At 43.9% G+C, this 17,991-nt stretch overlaps 3 protein-coding genes across 6 annotated transcripts; 1 reads left to right on the forward strand and 2 right to left on the reverse strand.

The window, feature by feature from the left end:
* Positions 1 to 216: 216 nt before the first annotated feature.
* wee1 (WEE1 G2 checkpoint kinase) lies at positions 217 to 5,403 on the reverse strand. Its single transcript, XM_029154963.3, has 10 exons — positions 4,472 to 5,403; positions 3,805 to 4,019; positions 3,379 to 3,445; positions 2,829 to 3,001; positions 2,332 to 2,600; positions 2,035 to 2,124; positions 1,870 to 1,955; positions 1,627 to 1,797; positions 1,380 to 1,525; positions 217 to 1,234 (listed from the first exon to the last, which is right to left on the reverse strand). The coding sequence occupies exons 1-10, from the start codon at positions 4,958 to 4,960 to the stop codon at positions 1,078 to 1,080; spliced, it is 1,863 nt and encodes a 620-aa protein (XP_029010796.1). The 5' UTR covers positions 4,961 to 5,403; the 3' UTR covers positions 217 to 1,077.
* Positions 5,404 to 6,185: 782 nt separating this feature from the next.
* On the reverse strand, positions 6,186 to 13,540 carry znf143b (zinc finger protein 143b). 3 transcript variants are annotated; one of them, XM_029154961.3, is made up of 15 exons: positions 13,392 to 13,540; positions 11,758 to 11,873; positions 11,366 to 11,554; positions 11,108 to 11,188; positions 10,709 to 10,905; positions 9,628 to 9,696; positions 9,436 to 9,552; positions 9,262 to 9,337; positions 9,026 to 9,151; positions 8,460 to 8,639; positions 8,132 to 8,359; positions 7,843 to 7,991; positions 7,471 to 7,623; positions 7,050 to 7,178; positions 6,186 to 6,515 (listed from the first exon to the last, which is right to left on the reverse strand). In XM_029154961.3, the coding sequence occupies exons 1-15, from the start codon at positions 13,430 to 13,432 to the stop codon at positions 6,432 to 6,434; spliced, it is 1,935 nt and encodes a 644-aa protein (XP_029010794.1). In that variant the 5' UTR covers positions 13,433 to 13,540; the 3' UTR covers positions 6,186 to 6,431. The 3 variants fall into 3 exon arrangements, with proteins under 3 accessions (XP_029010794.1, XP_029010795.1, XP_055365375.1); XM_029154962.3 differs by having other exon boundaries at positions 11,758 to 11,870; positions 13,392 to 13,520; XM_055509400.1 differs by lacking the exon at positions 13,392 to 13,540 and having other exon boundaries at positions 11,366 to 11,449; positions 11,526 to 11,554; positions 11,758 to 11,851.
* Positions 13,541 to 13,639: 99 nt separating this feature from the next.
* Positions 13,640 to 17,875, forward strand: LOC114857994 (nuclear receptor-interacting protein 3-like). 2 transcript variants are annotated; one of them, XM_029154978.3, is made up of 7 exons: positions 13,640 to 15,392; positions 16,236 to 16,400; positions 16,587 to 16,669; positions 16,756 to 16,895; positions 16,992 to 17,044; positions 17,150 to 17,238; positions 17,395 to 17,875. In XM_029154978.3, exons 1-7 carry the CDS (start codon positions 15,225 to 15,227, stop codon positions 17,420 to 17,422), a joined length of 726 nt encoding a protein of 241 aa, XP_029010811.1. In that variant the 5' UTR covers positions 13,640 to 15,224; the 3' UTR covers positions 17,423 to 17,875. The 2 variants fall into 2 exon arrangements, with proteins under 2 accessions (XP_029010811.1, XP_029010810.1); XM_029154977.3 differs by having other exon boundaries at positions 13,641 to 15,392; positions 17,392 to 17,875.
* Positions 17,876 to 17,991: the final 116 nt, after the last annotated feature.

The raw sequence follows: 17,991 nt of genomic DNA on the forward strand, positions 1-17,991 counted from the left end.
GTTAAATTCTAGCGGTGAAGAAGTCAGATCTTTAAAATACCCAAAGCAGCTTCATCTGGGCTGAAAAGCAGCAGCAGATGAAAAGGGAGTGAATGAGAGCTAAACGCTTGTTTCCCACCGGTTTTAAAGGCTCCACTACCGGACTAGTCTGATAAGAGTCAGTGAGTCTGAGCCACAGAACTCTTGATCACTCAGTTTGACAAAATGTACAAAACAGTTTGATTGGTGAGAATTTATTTAAACAACATATGTACATGTTACACCAACAGCTTGTGTTAGAAAAACAGAAACATGAGGATTATTATTAACAGTCACTGAAGTTCAGCCTCATGGAAATGAGAAGAAAAAAACCCACAAAACTAAAAACGTAAGTCAAAGAACAGGACAATGATTGTTGTAATGCTACAGAAGCAGGGTTGGCAGCACCGAACAAAGAAAATTACCACGGATCATCTCTGACCTCACAGATTAACAAGCTTGGTTCTCCTCTGAAAACGGGATCCGTTTTCTATCTGAGCAGAAACATGAGTCAAAGCCACATTTGGAGGAGGGGGCACCTGCTACTTGACCTTTAGCAGAATCCAACCTGAAATTGGCCAAACCCTTATACACAAAACATCAATAGCAGCAAGTTTTTCTTTTTTAAACAAACAACAAACAAATGTGGCAAGTTCCACGTGTTGCCTCCAAAGTGCTCTATGACCAACACAAATCATCAGTTCTCAGCTTCTGGATCGCGGCATCAGGCATTTGACAGGCAGTTAAGGTGCACATGGCGGCAGCGAGTTCATCCGCTGCGGCTCCGATCCACTGCCAGCAGGCGTCAGCTTCGGCTTCGTCGAGGGAAGTGCAAGGACAGGATGGGACAGAAAGCCTGACGCGTATGCAAAGTGAAGGAATGACTGAGTACAAGGTACAGAAACTACCTTTGAGGAATGATTATTTTCAACGTTCATTGGCAAATGGGCTGAACTATGGTGGCAGAGTGTAGAGGAGCTCCAGTAGACTACGGTCCACGGCTTTGGCTCCAGCAGCAGGAGCCTCCATGTTTGTCTCAGGTCAGGGAGGATTACAGTCTCAGTAGATGGTGAGGCTGACAGAGCGATTCATCTTCTTTCCGATGAGTCTGGAGGTTCTGGGATTGGCCTGGACTGTGGAGCGGGTCAGGATCCTGTCGGTGGACAGGACCTTCTCCTCAGCTGCAGCTCTGGCCTGCTGGGCCTTCTTCAGCTCCCTGAGGAAGACGATGGACACAGGTAACATTAACCACTTAGCACCAACAACGGACAAAAACATACCAGGAATCTGAGCATAACAAGCAAAAAGCTCAAACTAACGATGAAGCTGCTAATTTATCTGTAAAAATGTCTAATACTAACTTTTGAAGCAGCGCGTTTTTGAACTTCTCAGCATTGAGCTCGACTCGGAGCTGGTCTGCGCTCATCCTGGCAGCGGTGAGGAGCACTGGGTGTTTGATGAGGTCTGAGGCTGAAGGCCGCCTTGTCGGGTCGGGGTGGATCATCAGCTGAAACACACGTCACGTCATTAAATTAAAACTCAAAGTGAACCAAGGCCAGTGTCCAGTTGTAGGACAGAGGGGTGAAACGCATCCTGACTGACTTTTACCTTGAGCAGACTCAGAAATTCAGGTGAAAGCACTTGAGGGATGGCAGGAAGTTTCCCCTGTCTGATCTCGTGCCATTTGTCTCCGTTAGTGGGAAGAGGCTCGACCCCTGAAGCGCTGACAACAGTCAGAGCCAAAGCGAAGATGTCTGCCTTCGTCAGGTTGCTGTAGTCCTAAAAGAAAAGCGCGGTTAATGAGCGGTTTTGATGAATAAAAGTACGACGACCCTAAAGAGCCTCACAAACCTCTTGTAAGACTTCGTTGGCCAAATATCTGCTGTCGCCCTCTTCGACTTGGGGATTGTTTACCCTCGTTACGTGACCGAGGTCACCTGTAGACGGAGAACGTACGGGTTTTAGACGAGCAGAACACCAAACATCAGTAGACGCAGCTGAATCCATTTAACTCACCTATTTTATAAACAACGCTAGTTTTGAGGCCGTCTTCTTCATCACATTCGTCACAGCTCGAAACTGATTTCAGAGAAATGAAAATGTTGCCTGCAACACATCAACACCCCCATGAGTTCCACATCATAGTTTAGTAAGCTTTGAATTTAACTCAAAATATCACAAACAAATAAAAAGGACTTGAATCTACTGGAGGCTAAAATACGGTAAATATTATATTTATGTTTAGGATTTCATTTAATCTGGAGGTCAACCACAAAAACACCATCACACCACAGACTCAGTTTTGAAACTCACTGGGCTTGATGTCCATGTGCACCAGTGATGTGGAGTGGATGTACTTGAGTCCTCGCGTGACTTGCAGCAGCAGGTCCTTCAGCTCCAGCTCTGACAGGTAGCTGAGTCGCCGATAGTTCTCTGTGATCATGTCGGACAGCGTGCCGCCGTTGCAGTACTCGTTCTGGATGAGCATGTGGTCGTCCTCGGCCCAGGCTGAGTAGTAACGCACCACGTGGGGGTGCTGGCCAAGCACCGCGTGGGCGTACACCTCCCGCAAAGCGTTCTGCCTGTGGACACGGGGAAACGCATCATTTCAATTAGGCAAGTTCAGTTCAGCGGTGGAAAAGTGTTTTAGACCCAACTGATAAACAGCGTTTGTTGGAGTGTTGGTCTAATTACACAGGCATGTTTCTGTAGGTTACATTAGCAACGTTTAAATAAACGGATTTAAGTAGACAATGACCCTATTTTAGACCCCAAAACAGCTGCCAACGACTGTCACCAACTCTACTTACTCGTCCACTGATCCTGCCAGAGGTTTCTTGGATCTCTTGATGGCGTAGATGCAGCCGTCAAGTCTTTTCACACATTTAAACACAGCACCAAACTCCCCACAGCCGATTTTCTCCAGCTCAAGGAACTCTGAGGCGTAGCGGGACATCATGTTACTCTCCATCATGGTGATCCTCTGGAGGCAGAATTGGACACATTTACAATGACAAACCTGTTTTGTTTCAAATTGGCTTTAGTTCTTCTATGTAAACGGTAAAAGGCAACAACTATTAATGTCTAATGTGGCTGTGGTTTAACTTGCTATGAGGTTTGCGTGTGGTAGTATTATTTAGTTTACTGTAAAACTGCTGCAGATGCATTTATACTGGAGAGAAAAAAACAAGCGTTTTGTTTAATTTGAATTTGATTTGGTGAGTTTTTTCTGAAAATGTATGCTAAATACAGTGTTGTTCTTTTATAGCCAGATCATTTCCCGTGAGATGCACAAAGTGTCTAATGAGAAAAAATAAGTCATCTGAGATATTTGGAAATGCTTCAGGAATCTCAAGTTACCTTGGAGGGTGGGAGCACTTCCTCCTCTCCTTCACAGTCGCTTGCCTCCATGTCTTCTCCACATGAGCTGAAAAAGCAAACAAAAGACGAAGCTGGTGAACATTCTGTACAGCAGGGGGCAGCACACGGTTCTTAACAAGCACATGGCACAGTTCAAGCACGAGGTCCTGGTCTCCAGCCAAACCCCTGATCTTCAGACAACGGCTCTAACGTACCTGATTGTATAACAATGGGGTTATTATGTGTGCACGATACAAAACACTGACATTTTACACTCTTCTATATCAGATCGCCTACTTCTGCATTGGGTTGAAGGCTCAGTGGGCACATATGTAATCGGAAATGACTGGAATGCACGGGCGCACGCGCACACACGTTATTTAGCTGGAACAGACTCTTGGCCTGGGTCTTTTTAACAGGACATACTCATTCCAGTGGGCTCGCTTCCTGTTGTTCCTCTGCTGTGTAGCAGACTGGATGAGGAGGGAGTCGGGGGTGAAGGGGTTAAAGTTGACCAGGGGGGTTTGCACTCTCTTGCTGCTGTCCGTGATCGACTTCCCGGAGGTCTCAGCATTCTTGAACAGAGCGACTCTCCTGCTGGAATACCCCAGGCTGGTGTCTCTGGCCCTGGACAGCAAACTCTGCAGACAGACAGATTTGCTCCTTAGTTGATGCTTAATGATAAAGACACAATACGTGAGCAGACTAGATGAAGAGCCATATTTAAACTGAAACATATTAGTTGTGTTGCACATTGTTTGCCAAATGCAGGGCTTTGCTACGTAATGCAGAAATCCTTAACTGGGACAAGTCTGGACACAGAACAGTGAGCTCGGCAGACTGTGTGTGGTTGACTACAGTCACCGTTATGCAACAGGTACAGTTGTACATTAAGTGGGTCATTGGGTCGTTAACAGCAGAAACATCCACTGCAAGAATCAAACACTTGAAACATTTTAGGTGAGTTGTTAAGGCAAAAACGCGATAAATCAGACGAGACCAGCGCTTTTTGCAGATGTTAAGCAAGTGGCCAAAAAAACAAGAAAATGACAATACGTGGTTGACCTCAGCGCACGCTCGTGCACACACTCACCTTTGGCGTGTGCGGCGTGTCGAACAGCCGCAGCTTTCTGAAGGTTTTGTGCGGAGGGGTGTCGGGGCAGTCCGGGACCGGCGAGCTGGAGCCCTCCCCGTCGTCCTGCACGTAGGGGCGCTCCGGAGACCCCCCGTACAGCCGCGGACTCTTCCGCGGTGACGGCGAGCAGGTGGCGAAGAGCGTCCCGCTGCGGGGCCTCAGGTGGGACGGGGAGCCGAAACCCTCCTCGTCCCAAAGCTCCACGTCGTCGTCGCCGCCGGACCGGTTCAGGGGGCTGCTGCTCCCGTCCAGGCGCTTGTCTGCGGGGTCCCGTCGCAGGGGCACCGGGGAATCCATCTCCGTGAAGCCGGACTCTCCTCCGGTACTGTTGTTGGCGTCCTCGATGAGCTCGTCCTCCCCGTCGCTGGACGTAAACTGGAGCTTTTGGCGAATGGGCCGGTTTTTCGTGGCAGGAGATCTGAGTCGAAGGCGACTGTAGCCCGACATTTTCTCAACTTCAACCGGGCTTCGTCGACGGAAAAATCTCCACTGCTGCTGCGGAGGCGCTGGTTTTTGCAAAATTACCAAACGACCCAACGTTTCACTACCTAATACACAAGGTATTAAATGTCCAGACCGTCCCGAGGAACGCTGACCATCGCAGGGAGCGCGAGCGTGTTTGCTAGCTGCTACACACCCATCCAGCGCTGGAAATGGCCCCGGACTTAGTTCGCTAGTTTTCACCGTCCGACGCTGGAGTAAAACTGCAAACACGAGTCGAAGCGGGTGTCTCCAGTCGAGTATCGGTGTCCGACTCCGGCTTCTCGGCGACTCGTCGACACAGAAACGCGTCCTTCTCAAAAAAACCCACACTGTTTACAAAAAACTTTGAATGAGTCAAGAAGTGCTCTCTTCCTATCACGCGCGTGGCAAAGCACTTCCCGCGACCGTTGATCACACGGACCGGAGCAGCCAATCAGAGTGTGCCTTGAATTTTTGAAACATGGGCGTTCCAGAGAGAGTCCGGAAAGCGTTACGTCACCGGTGGCAGAGCAACAATCTGGCGCCAACTGGAGTCACACAAACTCATTAAGTGAGACAATGAGGTAATTCATGTGGACGGTGATCAAAGAAGCCGCGAGGCATGAAGTCGCAACGACGACACCCAGACTCTCAAGTCATACACGTGAGTAGTTTCATAGCTACAGGATTGTATGTTATACTACAGCAGTAAAAGTTGATTCAAATACCCAAACATCACCAGGTTATGCATATTATTGGCTGATTCGTAAGAAATATGCAGTTAAAGAGCCCGTGAAGTAACCCCACACTTTACATAAAATACTGGTCAGCTAATAAACTACAGCTGCCAAATTAACATAAGGCAGCAGTAATTTGACTAGAGATAAAATCATTATATTTTAAGATAAACATATGATCATCAACCTTTTAATATATTTTCTGTTGTTGCTTATTACTGTTTGCTCTTTATTTCTTTCTTATCTAGGTGATTGTTTATCATTTGATAAATGTGGAACATTTGATCTTAAATTGTGATTTTATATGTTACTTAAATATAATTGGTGGGAAATTCACCCCTTTCATCTATTGTTCAGCTTTTGCACACTTCAATAAACAACAATTTTTGTGTGATCATATCTTTTTGCTTATGACTATAAGGAAAAAACAATGTTGAACTGTTCTCATGTCAACTAATGATTTACACAGAGAATCACAGAATATTTTTATTAGAAATAGCATTAGCTGTACACTGCACTCTGTTTCATGAACTTTAGAAAGCATTTTCCCCTTTTTCCAGTTTTTGTTTGGGGAAGAATTAGCATGACAGAACTCCATTTATCAAAAATCTATGTACACGTAAAAGCTAAGTTCTTGTGATGAAAAAAACGACAAAAAACATCAGGAAGACGAGCAAGTCCAACTGAGATGGTCATAATTACACATCATATAAAGTCCATCAATCATCCAGACCCGGTGACTCCCCCTGCTGTATCCTCGAAGCTATTCTGATGGCTTCCTCCAAAGAAGGTTGGTCACTGAGCTACAAAGAAGAGAGAAGCACAACAACCACTGATGACACTGATAACCTCTGGTAATCAACTGATACTACTGTTTAAGCCTATTTACTCAGCCACGCCTTTAAAGCTGATGCCACCTTTGTCTGTGATGGCGATAAAGGAAATGGAAACAGAGAGTTGGCTAATTCACACGACAGAAAAAAGGGTGGAAAAAAAAAACAAGCTCAGCTATAAATAACTATCACATCATTAGATTCTTTTCACCAGCTAAGAGTGATGTATTCATCATGGTAACACATCTGCCCCACAGACCTGAACCCCACCCGTCCCTGATGTTTAGTTGGGCATAGCTCAACAGGGTGGGATGAAGGCAGTGGCTGTGTTAACATGGGAACTCCAGCCAGTATCACATGAAACTCCTGCATAACCAACATGTGGCCAGGTTTTTCCAGGTACTTAGGCAACTAATTTACATGCCTATCTAAGAAACCTATCTCCTGAATAACTGCATATTTGTGGGGCAGATTCATTCAAACTCGTGACACTGGTCAACCAACCTGTACGGCAATGTGAGTGCCGTTGGAGGTGGCCAGTAACGTGACAGGATGAATGTCATCCTGGTCTTGGCTGTAGCCTGCTTCCTCCACCGTTTGGAACGAGGCCATGTCGGGTGTCATGATGGCCACCTGGGAGAGACAGAGACATCAGGTACATCCCAAATCCCTGATATAATCCACAAGACATAACACGACCAATAAGGTTTCATTCCAGTACGAAGGTGGACAGAGAACTGGTTGTCTACCTTAAAAGGATACATGTGTAATGATAAAGCTAATAATCGATGGTTGCAGGTGTTGCACTCACACCAGTTATGTTCTGAGCTTGAGTGTTTTATTTTTCCAAGAATTTTCAGCTCAGTTATGCATTAACATGTACATCACAGAGAGAACCCACATTATAATAACAGCTTTTGTTTACCTGTTCATCGGAGCCGTCTGTCGTTACCATGGTAACCGAGTGAGCCCCTTGTGTGGCCAGTTCGTGGGCTGGGATGGTAATGGTTGTACCTTCTTGGGTTACCATGGTGATAGTGCCACCCATAGCTTGTAGGTCTGCTTCAGAGATACTGAGCTGGTGTGAGACAACGCAGTTAGTTTCACAGTCTATCACAACACAACATGACAACTCAACAAATCAAACTCTTTTCTCTACAGAGGAAGACTCTGACCGTCAGCAGCGACTGAGCTGGACTAAAACAAACCCACACAAACTTGGCCGACCTGCCGTCCCAACCAAATCGCTTCATCCATTCTAATTTGCTGTAGTGCCAGTGTCACTGCATTCCTTTACCTGCTGCTGCGTTCCGTCCTCCTGCGTTACCAAGGCAACGTGCTGCTGAGCAACCATCTCTGCGCTCTCGACGGGAACCTGCTCCGAGCCAGAGTCATCTGCCTCCACCACCGCTGCTGTGTAGCCGACGCTGGGGTCATCAATAGCATCTGAACAGAGAAGAGGCCAGTTTATCAGAATTTGAATTAATGCAAATTTATTTTTTACATATTTTCATTTAATTGTTCATCAAAATTTCTATTGTTATCTTAAATTTATTGCTAAATCGATTTCTCTGTCATGCACTGACCCGTTGGGGGTTCAAAGTAGGCCTCCTGCTCCTCCTCGATGGGCTCCGTGTCGTTGTGTGCTGTGCGTTTGTGCATGGCTAGTGTGGAGATCTGCTTGTAGGTTTTCCCACAGTGATTGCAGTTGTAAGGTTTGCAGGGTGTATGAACAACATGGTGTTTGTAAAGGCTGGAGTATTCTGTGAAGCGCTTTTCACACCCAGGCACTGTGCACACATACGGCTTCTCTCCTAAGGGAAGAAGTAAACAGTCCAATAATTAGCTCTATTTGTTTTTATTCATGTAGAAAAAGTTCATTGACGAGGAACACGTCGTGTATAAACCACTCACCAGTGTGAATTCTCATATGGTTCTTGTAGTTGGTGGCACTAGCAAAGGAGCGTCCACAGCTGGGCTCGGAGCAGTAGTACGGCCGCTCACCAGTGTGTGTTCGGATGTGAACTTTACGGATGTTGGAGGTGGTAAACGACCTTCCACAGCCTTCCACCGGACATTTGAAGGGTTTCTCTCCTGCGAGACAAGAGACGGGGAAGTTAAAGATCTTAGACATTTAAGGAGCTGATCCCCATGATTCTAATCCAAATTTAGTAAACTCCACAATTAATTAAAAACAAACATCCACTCTCTGTGTCATCATTCTCATGATAACCATGTGGCTGAAAAACGCTCCAGCACCTTGGTGGCTCTGAGGGAGAGTTCAGCTATGCACGTGTGACCAAACCAAACCTTTCAGTTTGCTCAATAGATAAACTAGCGTCTGTTAATGTGGCTAAAATACCAGAAATACACACTACTGTTTTAGAACTAAGGCCCTACAGTATCAGTTATAAAAGCCAGATCTGTGTCTGGTAACAAAATTATGTTTGGTGACTGATTGTTTGGGTTTGACTGAGCACCTGTATGAGTCCTTGTATGCTTCTGAAGATCTCCAGATGTTTTGAAGGACTTGCAGCAGTTCATCTCTTGGCATCTGTATGGCTTCTCCCCCGTGTGAGTGCGCGAGTGACTCTTAAGTCCATACCCTTCAATAACCATGAAAACAGACACTGACACTCATTAACAAGAAAACATACTACCAACATTAGATTTAACAAAGAGCATAGAGGTTAAAGAGGCCGTCCACTGAAAATACCTGTTGCAAACTTCTTTTCACAGCCGGGATAGTCACAAACGTACGGTTTGTCTCCAGTGTGTGAGCGCTCATGTACCTGCAGGAAGCACAAACAGCCACATCAGAAGATTCAGGAAGAGGCATCATCACGTTTAAGTGGACACAAGCGAAGCAACACAGCACGCGCACACTTACCTTGAGGTGGTGGGCGGTGGTGTAGAGTTTTCCACAGCCTTCATATTCACAGCGAAAAGACTTCTCGCCAACATTTGACACTCTTCCTGCCCTGTTGTCTTGACCCTGTAAAACAATCTGAAAGAACCATGATTTAGATTTCAGTTCTAAATCTAAACAAAGAAAGAAAAATCATTTTGTTAGACACTCTACCCGCATGTGGACACCATTGTCTGCTTCCACTCTACCAAAGGAGCCCAGAGGGTTTTCTATATTCTCCACCTGACAGGGAGGAGAAAGGAAACGTGATGTTACAGGTCTGTTTAGTACAAAACAGTTTAACGCAACACAACTCTTGTATTTATGAAACACCTTATAATCAACATAGTTGGTCAAAGTGCTGTACACAGACAAGCACTCCACGAGATATTCAAAGGAGCAGACTCACAAAATAAAGGTAAAATTATAGAAAAGAGAATAAAAACAAAAACGGTAAATGCCAACTCCTCAAACTGGGTTAAAATGCAAAAGAAAAGTAGTAAGTTTTAAGAAAAGATTTAGAAACAAGAAGTGAGTTAGCCTGTCTAATGTGTGATGGCAACTCATTCCACAACTTTGGGCCAGCGATTGAAAAAGATTTGTCACCTCTAGACTTTCTCTTTCTCTGCTAACCTAAGAGAACGTGATGGAGTATATGGCAAAAGGAGGTCAAACACTGAGGAGCAGGACAATGTAAGAATTTAAAAACAAACTAAACCATTTTAAAATCAATCCAACAGCGAAGCTAATGAAGTGATGCCAAGGTTGGAGTAACATGTTCTCGATTATCCGTACGAGTTAAAAACCGGGCAGCAGGTTGTGGACTAGCTGTAGCTGAGCAAATGACCTCTGGCTAGACCCAATATAAAGCATGTTGCAGTGAACGAGCAAGAATTAAAATCTCAAAGTGATGTCGTGAAAGAAAAGGCTTTCTTTATCATTAAAATGCTTAAAATTCAATGACATCCATGCCCTAATTTCCTCAACACATTGTAGGAGTAGTATAGAGACGTTCTTTTTGTTTTAATAAAAGGGATATAAATTGGACTATCATCAGCATGAAAAATGGAATGAGATGCCATGTTTGTGTCAAAAGAAGCACAAAAATTGACCCTTGAGGCATTTCACATGTTAGAGGTGCTTCAGAAGACATTGCAGTTTAACTAGTGTGAACAATTTTAAATGGGTCAAGAGAAAGGGAAAAAGGAAGAATCTCAGTACAGACCAAAAATAGCTCAAATGAAAAACCCTTTACTTTGGTGGTGTACTGCTCGAGGACGCTGATGGTCTCAGGGTCGATGGCAGTGGCCTCGGTCTGCAGATCCGCGATGGTCCCGTCAGCCTGGATGGCCAGGATGGTGTTGGACTGGGGCATGTGCACCGTGTGCTGGATGTAAGCCGTGCTGCCGTCCTCCAGCTGCACCTCCTGCAGGCCGCTCTGGTCATATGCATCTGAACAGAACCAAGACAGATGCAGACGGAGAACCTGAAGGAACTGAGCCGCTCACGAAAGATGGATGGTGTGATTCTCAAAATGAAATGTACAATGACAATGACAATGGACCTGTACAATTCTGTGCTTTTATGTGTGTATTTATTCACACACAGTCAATGAGACACTTCTGTGTTTAAGTTCCTTGAAGATGTTTTTCACCTTTAGGTGTGTGAATGTAGGCTGTTGTTCCATCTTCCAGCTGCACTGCCTGCCCATCCTCCAGCTGTAAACTGTCTCCTCCTAGAACACAACACAGGAAGTGTATCGACTGTTACAAAGCCAGTTTCATCAGTTTTCATTTCCACGTATGCGTTCATATAACATGCTCTCAGACACATCTATGAAATAAGTAGGAATGGGTGGGAGGCTGTTCACAGTGGGAGGAGACCACTCTGGAGTGTCACGTGTGTATTGTACCTGCTTTAGGCATAGATACATGCTGAACGTAGGCAGCGGAGCCGTCCTCCAGCTGGATAACCTGGCCATCCATGATCTGTCCATCTGAAAAGGAGGATTTGGAATCGTGCTGGATGTAGGCAGTGGATCCATCTGCAAGAGTAACAGCCTGCAGACTCACGGTGTCCATGCTGTCCATCTGGTCAGCATCTGGCAAAGTGAGACAAAACAAATCCTGTTATAGCAGTGGCCAAGTATTGAAAGGAGAGAGCACAAATCCAAAGTTTAATGCACCTACATTATGTATGTGTGAGTGTATAATATATATATATATATATATATATATATATATATATATATATATATATATATATATATATATATATATATATATATCATGGTTGGGAGCTCACCTGACACCGTCACGGCCTCTGCCAGACAGAGAGTGACTGGCTGTCCATCTGCATCGTGAAACTCAGCCATTCCCTGGGAGTCCCGGTTAATCTGGGCTAGGAGCATGCTTTTGCTGCTGGGGTGACATGCAGCACAGACTTAAAATGATTTCATATTGTGGAGTATAGACACACATGCTGCAACAGGTCATAGCTGAAACACCTCAATAATCAAATATAAACACACTTACTAGGTACTGCTCGATTAGCTTTGTAAAACTACGCAAATATATTTGCAAACAAGTGTGTTAAGCGCTAAAAGTCTGGAGACCTCAGAGTTAGTGGGATGTAATTTTTTTATTTGACAAAAATTAACTACGAACCTTTCAAAGTGGTTTGAGTTGTATTGTGGTGGCAATAGCGCAGCTGATAACCACAAGGTTGGCGAGTGGTGTTTTAAGCAAGCGCCTGTGCATGGCAGGTCACATTATTGTCTCATTGGCAGCTTAAACTTCAACTTCTCTGAGGCGTCTACGTAATGTTGTAACATGACTATGGAGCTTTACCAGCTGATCCAACTACTGCAGATCACTGCATATGACCCTGTACCAGTTCCAGGCCCAAGTCAAATTCAGTGTTAATTTATCCACCGGTTTTATTATCTGACTATTAGCAGATTATGAATATTACTCTTATATTCAGTTTGGTAGTTCAAAATAAGTAGAACGCTTGACTTGACTTTCCTTTAATTTATGTACATCCACTACTTAATTATCTTGTTGTATGTTATTGTGTTGTTATTAAGTACATCAAACTAATATATCAGAATGTGTTCAATGTCTGATTTGTTTATCAGTAGTTATGAACTATTGGCGGTATTTCTCATTTGGCAACTTTTTAAATTATGTATTGGCGGATATTTAACGACTAAGTTTTTTTTAGTTCAGATGAAAAAAACTTTTCGTTACAGAACTAGTCCCGTAGTAAATTACTGGTCTCCTACGTAAAACGTGGCGGACTTGTCCAGCTGCTGAGTAATAACTATCTGACAGATGTTTTTGGCGCTTGTTGATTTGAATGTAGCATGTGATGCTAGCTAGCTGCGCTAACTGTGACTTGTCACTTTTGTCACTCTATCATCAAACATTACCTGACCAATGTAAACAGATGGTGACATACTATAACTAAAAAGTCTGCGGTTATAACGCTGACAGCTCGCATGAGGAAATCAGAACTGAACGAGCTAGCTAGCCGTAATGCTAACTCTACGGCCAACTAACGTCAACCGCTGCTGTCATATTTTAGCTGTTATTAGCAAACTGTTTCGTGGAGTTGACCAAGTAAACAACAGTCCGACTAACTGAGGCTGGGCTGTGGATCACTAAGCTAGCTCTGCACAACAGCTGGAGGGCTGGCGAGCTGTGAGGAGCTTCAAGCCGTCTAACTAGCAACGCAGTTAGGAAACAAGACAGTGGAATCCATGAGCTAATTAATGATAACATAAGCGTTCAGACTCGATGAATGTCACTTTTATTTTGTGCTAGAGCAGCTTTCTCCAGTCGTCTTTACAATCCTTGCCGCGACCTGTCACTCCCTCTCGCAGAGATGGCAGTGGGAATAATGCACACTGGGTAAAAACCAATTTATATACTAACCTCCGAAAAATTTCCAACAATTCCTCCTGTTCGACCACCATGCACCAGTGCAGGAAACGCTCGGCGACGGCCACACACCGGGAACATGTATGACAAGACTATCCCAGACTTGTGTTCCACCTATGCAAGAATCACACGTGCTGATTGGCTTGTGGGTCACAACTCCCACTCCCATTGGTCAATTGACACGTCTATAATGTATGCTTCTAGCTTGCTATGCTGTAATTCAGCTTTCGGGGCCCCTAGAAGACGCCATTCCGCGTCGGTTTTCGTATTGTCTGGGGCTTTTCATTGTGAAATCGCAGCCGATAAATATTTGGAATTCTACACTGGACGGTGGTTAAGTGAGACTGGACTTTCCGGGCCACTTTGTGTAACTGCATGTGGTTGGATTTGTTCTTCTGCAATTTAAACGGCGACGTGTGGTGGAGTTTTTCGGCATCCATGTTGAAAACAAGGTCGTGTGGGAAAAAAGGGGGAGTGTGGGCAATGCAGTGAAGAGAGGCTCCGAGGGATGAGATGTCCTGCAGGCGGCTGACAGTGCAGATTGCCTTCTCTGTCTCCTGCGCCCACCACAGCATCCCACTGTCCTGCAGAACAGACGGATGCAAATGTGTCCCAAATGTGTTGGAGATGCACAGAAGTGGAATCAGCCTGTTCAAAACTCTATATTGTGCTATTCTTGATATTTAATAATTGTTGGTTGCAATTATCCTTTAGTTCCTAATCGTTTTGGAAGTACATAATAATTAATTTAATAAAAAACCTGTCGATTAATATTTTCAAATTAATCTCGAAGCCCAAGTAAACATTGTTGGTGTCAAAACAACGCTGCTGAAGACGGAGATTAATGCAGATGTCCATCACCTTATCAAAGAGCCTGTTTAATGTCTAATTTGTTGCCAGGGGAAATATTTAAACATGGTACTTTTAACAATATTAGACAGATTTATTTATGAATTTAAAAAAGCAGCTAATGCACAGATATTAAATCCATCAGACCTGCTACCACCTGCTATCCAGAGACTGGATCTAGGTGGAGCCAGGCAGAATTACAGCTGTTTCTGATCATATGTTAAAAAAGTAAATAATTACCATAGTCGGTTTTATCACTGTTAGATAAATAATAAACCATAGTTTTACCAAACCACGTGCAAAGTTCCAGCATTTTAACCTAATAGTTTTCTACCTAAATCTGCTTTGCACAAGTGTTTAAAACAAATAAATTTACTTTGGTTTTATCCATATAGCACCAATTCACAGAGCACTTTACTAAACAGCCTTAAGAAATTACAGTATGATATAGAATTATAGTACATGAAATAAAAAAACAATAATTACTTTCTAAGGGAGTCACGACTCAGCAACGTGACGTCCCTGTGTGTTTTGGTTGAAGCAACATAAAGCGAAACCAAATGCAACAAAAAGAAGGGGGTAACCGGAAACTGCTGTCAAAATAAAGACTATTTCTCAAAACTACAGAGAATCTGCGGATGTATTTCGTGTTTGATCTTAATATAATAATCTGTTTTATTTGTTTTTGCGTCATGCATTTGAAACAAACTTCCAGACCACTATTCATTTCCAACCTTCGCGTACACGTTTGTACCTAATTTATGTTTTTGTGTTAAATAGTTCAATCTTGTTTTGAAGTTGTAAGCACACGTCCGGCTTCACCTTCTCTATTCTGTCCTGACTCCGTCCGCCCGCTCCTAAAGGGGCGTCTCTTTGACGCATCGTATCGTAGGTGACTCCTGGATTGAGGCTCAGGTCTGTGCAGACAGGTCCGGAGCCGGACAGTCGGGATCGGGTCTTGACTCCACACTTCCAGACATGTTCACGGGGATGCGGGCGGAGAACCGAGGGGGGTCCGGGGTCCTGGATGCTGCAGCTCTGAGGCAGCAAAGGAGGCTGAAACAGACGGTCCAGTTCCTCCATAAAGATTCGGCCGACCTGCTTCCTCTGGACGGGCTGAAGAAGCTCGGGACGTCCAAACAGGGGGTGAGTCTCAGCCGAACTCTTAGATGCCCGTTTATAACGACAGGTCCCGTAAATAACGCACGTTATTTATTTTTGATTATTCATGGTTCTTACCGTTGTAATAATTGTATTACCTAATTAATCTTGTTACATGACAAAAACGCCGGTCTGTAACATACACGCTTTAGCCTGGTTTACATTAGTTCGCTTTATTTTTAAAATTCACATTGTTATTATTTGTTTTATAGTTTTACTTGTGTTTTGATTGATTCGTTGTGTTTTGATGCAGAAGGAACTGATAAAAAATTTAGAAGTACAAGAAAAGGTGACACACAATCTGTAAGAGTAACTCAACTCTGCATAAATAAAATATACTAAACAAACAAATATGCAGCCTAATTAAGTGTTTCCGTCAAAGACAAATTAATTAATTTATGAAGAACTATTTTGATAGTGTCAAAGCTTTTAAACTTTTGCTAACATTTCTGGGAACGAATGTAGAAAAATAAAAGCAGCTGTATTTTATATGTATTTTCTAGTCTATATTTGCATTGAGGTCACTGCTTTTAAAAATGACTAGCTTGACGGACACTTTGAACTAATATAATATTTTTATAATATTTGCTAACATTTCTGTGAACGGATGTAGAAAAATATTTTAAAAAGATATTTTTTAACTTAAACATATTTGACATTTCAAGTGAAACTTTTCATCCTTCAGCATCTTAATTCACACGTCCTCTATGTTTAAAACCACAGCCATAGTAAATATTGCAGGTTTGTTTATTGGCTCTAACACTTGCGACAGGAATAAAAACATGGTGCTGCTGCAATAAAAAAACCAATGCATTGTTTTTATTGCAGCAGCCACATCACATCCTGCAGAAGCGGCAGCTGGAGGCAAAGCTGTGCCGAGGACAGATGAACATGTGCACTGTAACGAGCAACGGAGGTGTGCTGCTGAACAGCACTCATTTAAACGTGCACGAGGACGAGGATGAGGACGACTTCATCTTCGTGCCCTGCAGAGTGAGAGGAGCTAGACCCACTCACCCAGTACTGCTACTGAGAGAACACTGCAGCCCACCTGTTACGACTCTGCTGAGTTGCAGTTACAGATTATCATTAAATTATGTTTTATTGAAGGTTAAGAGAAGATAGTTTAAATCCGTGGACGTTGGCACAGGTTTCACTTCTGGTTTGTTTATGTGACAGTGTTTAGGGCGGGAAGTGAATGTGTTGATCGACACAGGCTGCAAACTGAACCTGATGTCCTCAGCGACTGTGGACAAACTAGGGTGAGCGTCACAGTAAACACGCAGGCTTCCGTCCACATCACTGAGCTCAGACCGTGTGGATATTTGACTTGTTTTGTTTCTCCAAGCTTGAAGGGGCTGGTGGAGGAGAACAAAGCGGAGGCAGAGGGTTTTCCACTGCTGCGCAGCATCTGTGTTGACGGTCACATCAAGGAGCTCGGCCTAGTCATTGGACAAGTTCGGACAATTTGCTCGTTTGCCATAGTGGGTAAGAGATTCAAATATGATTTACCCAAATGTAAAAACAGCCCGCGAAACTAGCCAGTAGCAAAACCAGATGATCCTCGATCACCATTTTTTACAGAAAGTAACAGGCCTCTGATGTCACTGGGCAACAAGACACTGAAGTCACTCAAGGTACCTCCTCCATCCACTACCACTACTCCATCAGGTCTATCAACAGGAAACAGCTCTGCTGCCGTGGAGCAGATCATGAAACCTGGAACGTGTTGTTTTTAACAGAGCGTCATTGACACTGAAAAGAAGATGTTGGTGTTTGGGGCACACGTGAGGGAGCAAGTTCACTTCACCAGAAACCCCCTCCGTGAAAGGTAAGATGAGTGAGTTCTACAAGGTCCTCACTGAGACAACCTGAAATGGTGTCAGTCAGAAACGGAAGCAAAACGACCCGTGAAGTGAAGTGAATGAAGTCATATTGTGAGTGAAACCACGTTTAACAGCTGTCTTCCTGCTTTTCTGTGCAGCAGCTCTGACGTCAGGGACCTGGGACACTGACCTTCCCTCCACCAACACATATACACAGCAATAATCATATTCACTGATACAACTCGATGCCTCGTTGGGGAACGTCTGACTTCTCACTTTCTCTCTGCCTTCAAGAGTCGGACGGATGAGCAGCTGCTCCACAAACCTTATGTAGCACCAGTGTGGTCTCATAGTAGCGTCACTGAAAGACTCCGGTAGAACAGTGGTTTTACACTTAGATTAGTACGGTTCCACAGACATCTGCTGTAAATGTAGGATAGTTGTAGAGAACAAAACCTTTTTACTCCATGTGTAGTTAGTGTAGTAGATAAAGCAGCTGTATTTTATATGTATTTTCTAGTCTGTATTTGCATTGAAGTCACTGCCTTTAAATGTTTACACAATGATGGTGACGCCAGTGTTTTAACACGTGACTGTAGCAAAGCAGCTCTGAACGTCAAATAAAATCCCAAATGATGTGAAGCCGATGTTTTTAAATCTCTTCTTGTTGTAAAATAATGTGCTTCTCCCTGTTTGTCCCGTAAACCTACAAAGAATTAACAGAAAACAAACAAGTTTTAAATTATGACAGAGTTTCT

The sequence above is a fragment of the Betta splendens genome, chromosome 6, assembly GCF_900634795.4.
Source record: "Betta splendens chromosome 6, fBetSpl5.4, whole genome shotgun sequence".
NCBI lineage: Eukaryota > Metazoa > Chordata > Actinopteri > Anabantiformes > Osphronemidae > Betta > Betta splendens.

Coding starts and splice junctions, on each gene's coding strand:
- wee1 (XM_029154963.3), bottom strand. CDS start 4,960: ATGTCGGGCTACAGTCGCCTTCGACTCAGATCTCCTGCCACGAAAAAC. Junction 2,601..2,828: donor CTGGCAGGATCAGTGGACGA/GTAAGTAGAGTT, acceptor CCGTGTCCACAG/GCAGAACGCTTTGCGGGAGG. Junction 2,125..2,331: donor GCACATGGACATCAAGCCCA/GTGAGTTTCAAA, acceptor GATGTGTTGCAG/GCAACATTTTCATTTCTCTG.
- znf143b (XM_029154961.3), bottom strand. CDS start 13,432: ATGGTGGTCGAACAGGAGGAATTGTTGGAAATTTTTCGGAG. Junction 10,906..11,107: donor CTACATTCACACACCTAAAG/GTGAAAAACATC, acceptor GGTTCTGTTCAG/ATGCATATGACCAGAGCGGC. Junction 8,640..9,025: donor GCATACAAGGACTCATACAG/GTGCTCAGTCAA, acceptor CTTGTCTCGCAG/GAGAGAAACCCTTCAAATGT.
- LOC114857994 (XM_029154977.3), top strand. CDS start 15,225: ATGTTCACGGGGATGCGGGCGGAGAACCGAGGGGGGTCCGGGGTCCTG. Junction 16,670..16,755: donor GCGACTGTGGACAAACTAGG/GTGAGCGTCACA, acceptor TGTTTCTCCAAG/CTTGAAGGGGCTGGTGGAGG. Junction 17,045..17,149: donor AGACACTGAAGTCACTCAAG/GTACCTCCTCCA, acceptor TGTTTTTAACAG/AGCGTCATTGACACTGAAAA.